The sequence below is a fragment of the Eimeria acervulina genome, genomic scaffold (genome assembly GCF_000499425.1).
Source record: "Eimeria acervulina Houghton genomic scaffold, Eah_scaff501, whole genome shotgun sequence".
NCBI classification, from domain to species: Eukaryota; Apicomplexa; class Conoidasida; order Eucoccidiorida; family Eimeriidae; genus Eimeria; species Eimeria acervulina.
Window position 1 is genome coordinate 9694 of NW_013549761.1, and position 4884 is coordinate 14577.

At 53.3% G+C, this 4884-nt stretch overlaps 1 protein-coding gene across 1 annotated transcript; it reads right to left on the bottom strand.

Annotated features, from left to right (window-relative positions):
* Positions 1–2347: 2347 nt before the first annotated feature.
* EAH_00040740 (hypothetical protein, conserved) lies at positions 2348–4690 on the bottom strand (the record flags this gene model as incomplete). Its single annotated transcript, XM_013395220.1, has 3 exons — positions 2348–2623; positions 2812–3039; positions 3959–4690. 3 exons carry the CDS (start codon positions 4688–4690, stop codon positions 2348–2350), a joined length of 1236 nt encoding a protein of 411 aa, XP_013250674.1.
* Between the last annotated feature and the right edge of the window lie 194 nt (positions 4691–4884).

The window sequence follows — 4884 nt, forward strand, 5'->3', positions numbered from 1 at the left end:
ATTATGCTGATGCTGTTGCTGCTTTTTCTGCTGCTGCTGTTGGTGGCGCGGCTGGTGTTGCTGATTTGCATTTGCTGCTGCGTTTGCTGCTGCTTTAGCCTTGTATTTGTTGCAGCTGCTGCTGCTGTTGCTGCTGCTGCTGCTGCTTCTAGTTGCACAACGAAGATTGCGCAGGTATTGTTGCTGCTGCAGCATGATAGCTGTTTGTGTTGCTGCTGCTGTTGCATTTGGTGCTGCTGCTGCAGCTCTTTCAGCAGCAGATCCTCTCTGTGATTACAAACGAAAGAGCCGCAGGAGGGTGCGTCGGCGACGTAAGCAGCAGCTGAGGCGCAGCAGCAACAACAAAGCAGCAATGCTAATAGACAGTGCACATGGTTTGCTGCTGGAGACAGCAGATCGCATGCGTAGCCAAGTTATACGAACAGCAACAAAGAAGCAGAAACACATGCGTAAGGTTGTTTTAAGAGAGATAACAGCATTTGAGGCTCCGCTAAAATGCATAGAAAAGACATTATATCCTAAGCCTTCTTGTCTTCGTCGCTGTATAGGCAAGAAGAGATATAGAAAGCCCCTAAGACAACAACAAATACACCTTGCATGCATTCATCTTAAACAAGCTATTCAAGCATATCTACGTTGGGCTGGTCCTGACTTCCGAAAGTTTGTTGCTGTAAGGCAAGCCTTAGGAGATAAGCTGCCTCGTCTATGTGCACGGGTTAAATGCGGCTGCTGCATTAAGTGCTGCTGCAGCTGCTGCTGCTGCATCTACTGCTGGTGGAAGCTCCTAATGAAGCTATGCAATTGCTGGAGAAGAGTTTGTTATAAACTTACTTGCTGCTGCAGGAGACACCCCGATGTAATGCAGCGCCGCGCTGTCTCTAGAGCTGTATGCGAGCGGTTAGAGTATGAACAAGAAATGCTTACTGCGCACTTTGCTGCCAGCTGCTGCTACATGGCTAGCTGCTGCTGCACCAACACCAAAAGCAGCAGCAGCAGCAGCAGCAGCAGCAGCAGTATCCCTCACCTAGCTGCAAGACAGGCAGATGAAGGCAAGCAGCTGCTAAGGGCTTCTATGAAGAAGCTTCATAAGTCTAACTACCACTTATGCGAGCGCCCGCATGCAACGCGACAGCGGCTTGTTGAAGTAGCTCTGCATGCAGCAGAGCACCTGTTAGAGCAAGCAAAAGCTAAGATAAGCTATCTCCCCTTTAGAGACCCCAGACCCTACGATAAAGCAGACAGACAGAGACAGTTTTGTCTCCTTACACCCAATCAAAATCAACCAATGCCTACGCCTCCTCCCGTTCATAGACACCCCTTCCCAGCCATCAAATATGCCCTCTCAAATAGCTACTACTAACACCCCTCCACCAGCTAGCTGCAGCTATCTGTGGCTAGCTGCAGCTAGCTGAGCTTGCTGTAGCTAGTCACAGCTAGATACAGCTCGTGGAGACCCCCTACTTGCCTAGCCAGACGCTGCCTGCTGCAGATAGGGGACGCTGGCGCTAATTACCACCACTCCGAGCTAGCTGTGGCTAGCTGTGGCTAGCTGTGGCTCTGTTTGGCTAGCTATGGCTAGCTGAGTCTAGCAGAACAGGCTATGGCTAGCTGTTGCTTTGTTTAGCTAGCTGGTTTGCGCGTGCATAATTTGGCTAGCTGTGGCTAGCTGTGGCTAGCTGTGGCTAGCTGTGGCTAGCTGCAGCTAGCTATGGTCGAGCTCCCAAAGAGGGACTCGCCGGACTTGAATTAATTGTTTGATTTAGGAGGCGGCGTGAGGCCCTCGGTGTCTCCTTTTGTCTTCTGTCTTGAGGTGTCTCCAACTTCTCCTGCATCTATGTACTGTATATGTATGTATGTATATGCTTCGCTTTGAGTCTGTATGTACGTTTGTCTCTGTCTCTGTCTCTGTTTGTTTGTATGCCTGTCTGTCTGTCTCTGCCTCTCTGTTTATTTATTTGTTTGTTTGTCTCTCTGTCTCTTCTCTTCGTTTTGTCTCAATTTGCACCTTCTCCCTCTGTGTCCCCATTAGAGACACCTGCAGCAGCAGCTGTCTCTTCTACATTCGCTGCTTTGCTGCAGCAGCAGCTATTGCTGCTGCTGCAGCAGCAGCTGCTGCTGCTCTGCTGCTGCAGCAGAACAGCAACAACAGCTGCTGCAGCCGTTGTTTTGCTGTTCTGCGGCATGCATCTCTGCAGCAGCAGCAGCAGCAGCAGTACCAGCAGCAGCAGCTTGTGTATGCCTATCGGCTTGAAAGTAAAATATAAATATAATACGCCTTTATAATTAGATACAGTTCATTAATTATATATAACTCTATCTGCATATACACCCCAACAACAACTCAAGATTAAACTTCTTCCGTTTGCGCTGTCTTTAAAGCCAGCGCTGCTAGGCGACTCTTCCCCACAGTCAGCACTGCTACTGCTGCTGCTCCCTTCTGCTGCTGCTGCTGCTGCTGCTGCTGCGGCAGCTTGAAGTCAGAGAGCAGCAGACGACGTGTGGGGTCTAAGACTCTGTCTCCATTTAGACGAACTCCGCCTTCTTTAATCAGCCGCGAGGCCTCAAGAGCAGAAGGAGACAGACAAACAAACCGCAGCACTCTGCTTAAAGGAGGCCCTGTCTCCTGCAGCAGCAGCAGCAAACACCCGCAGCAAGCAGCATCAACGCATGCTGCAGCACGAAGTCCCAAACGTTACGTCTCTTCTTGCAGCAGCAGCATCAGCACCTACTGCTGCTGTTGCTGCTGTTGCTGCAGTTGCTGCTGCTGCTCCTGTTGCTGCTCCTTCTGCTGTTGTTGCTGCTGCGGCCTACCTGAGAAAACTCTGAGGAGGATATAAAGTGAGTAGGCAGCAGCGGCAACGCCTTCTGGACGTCATCCGTTCCAGCCGTGCTGCTGCTGCTGTTGCTGCTGTTGCTGCTGCTGCTGCTGCTGTTGCTGCTGCTGCTGCTGCGGCGTGAAAGGAAAGAGAGCGAGGCATGAGCGCGCTGCAGGCCCTCCTCCCCGTGCACGAGAAGGGTAAGCTCGTCAGCCAAATCCCGCTGCAGCAAAAGCAGCAAACGCAGCAGCAGCAGCAGCAGCAACCACAGACAAAACATTAACAAATGATGGAAATACACCGTCAGTCGCGAGAACCTCGGGAACAGCAACAGCAGCAGCAGCAGCAGCCAGAAGCATCAACACCAGCAGCCACAGTATGAGTTGCAGCACCCATGGCACAACGAAGCACGAAGGCAGCAGCAGCAACAGCAGCAGCAACAGCAAAAGCTGCAGCTGCAGCAGCAGCAGCAACAACAACAACAGCTGCAGCAACAACAGCAGCAGCAGCGACAACAGCAGCAGTAGCAGAAACAACAACAGCAGCAGCAGCAACAACAGCAGCAGCAGCAAGCTCTAACTTTGAGTCTGTTTAAGTTGGCTGGCGATTTGTCTTCAGTGGCTGCGATAATTTCTTCAGCCCGCTTCTCAGAGAACCACAGCAGCAGCCTGCAGCAGACAACCAAGACACTGCTGCTGCTGCTGCTGGTGCTGTTGCTGCTGTTGCTGCTAGTGCTGCTGCGCCCAGAAGCAACACCCTGTCCACTAGGAACCGCCCCATCACCGTCAGTAGCAGCAGCAGCAGCAACAGCATCAGCATGAGCAGCAACACCATCAGCAGCACTATCATCATCACCAGCAGCAGCAGCACCACCACCACCAGCAGCAAAGCAGCAACAGCAGCATCATCATGATCAGCAGCATCAGCAGCACATCACCACCACCATCATCAGCAGCAGCACAACAGCAGCAGCACAGCAGCAGCAGCAGCAGCAGCAGCAGCAGCAGCAGCACTTGCTTTTGAATATGATTGTCTTTAACATTTCTCCAACTCTGCCAGAAGTCAGAGGCGCTGCACATTGAAGGCGACAGCCAAAGCACAAACCCGCGAGGCCCAAGGCTCTTACTCATCTTTAAACCGACATTGTCTTCTAACAACTCCGTTGTTAATCCTACCAGCTGCTGCTGCTGCTGCTGCACCTGCTGCTGCACCTGCTGCTGCTGTTGCTGCTGTTGCTCTGGCTGTGGCTGCTGCTGGTGGTGTTGCTGTGGCCGCTGCTGGTGTTGATGCTGTTGCTGGTGTTCGTGCTGCTGCTGCTGCGGCTCGTGCTGTTGAGGCTGTTCCTGTTGTTGCTGTTGCTGTTGCTGTTGCGGCTGCTGCTGCTGCTGCTGCTGCTGCTGCTGCTGTTGCTGCTGCAGCAGACGGCGAGCCACGTGGAGGCCTGTCGATATGTTCTTCCACTGGTCGCGCCCCCCTATTTGGCAGCAGCAGCGCAGACACCGCGACAGCAGCACAAAGTCTAATGATTGCAGCAAAGCGTAGCCGATATCTGCTGCTGTTGCTGCTCCACCCCCTACACCCAGCTCCTGCTCGTACTCCTGCTGCTGCTGCTGCTGTTGTTGTTGTTGCTGCTGCAAGTTAGCAGCTGCATCAATGGCTCCATTGAAGACCTCGGACGTCTCGTTGCCCACGTGACTGCTGCTGCTGCTGCTGCTGCTACGTGTTGCTGCTGCACTTTGCTGCTGCTGCCTCTCTGCTGCTGCTGCTGCTCTAGGGAGAATGTCTGCGAGAGGCAGCCGAGGAGCGCTGCATGCAAGGAAAGCCCCAAGGGGTATCTTCTCCAGCCACCTGTCGTTTCGCACGACTAAGGGCATAGGCAACAGCACCTGCTGCTGCTGCTGCTGCTGCTGCTGCTGCTGCTGCTTGCTGGGGAAAGCGAAAATGCGACGGAGCTGCTGCAGCACGCTGCTGCAGTTGGCTTCGATCTCCGCGTCGTGGGCCCTCCATCCCCCGCAGCCCAGCAGCTGCAGCAAAGTCTCTTCAGGTCCCTTGCTGCTGCTGCTGCTGC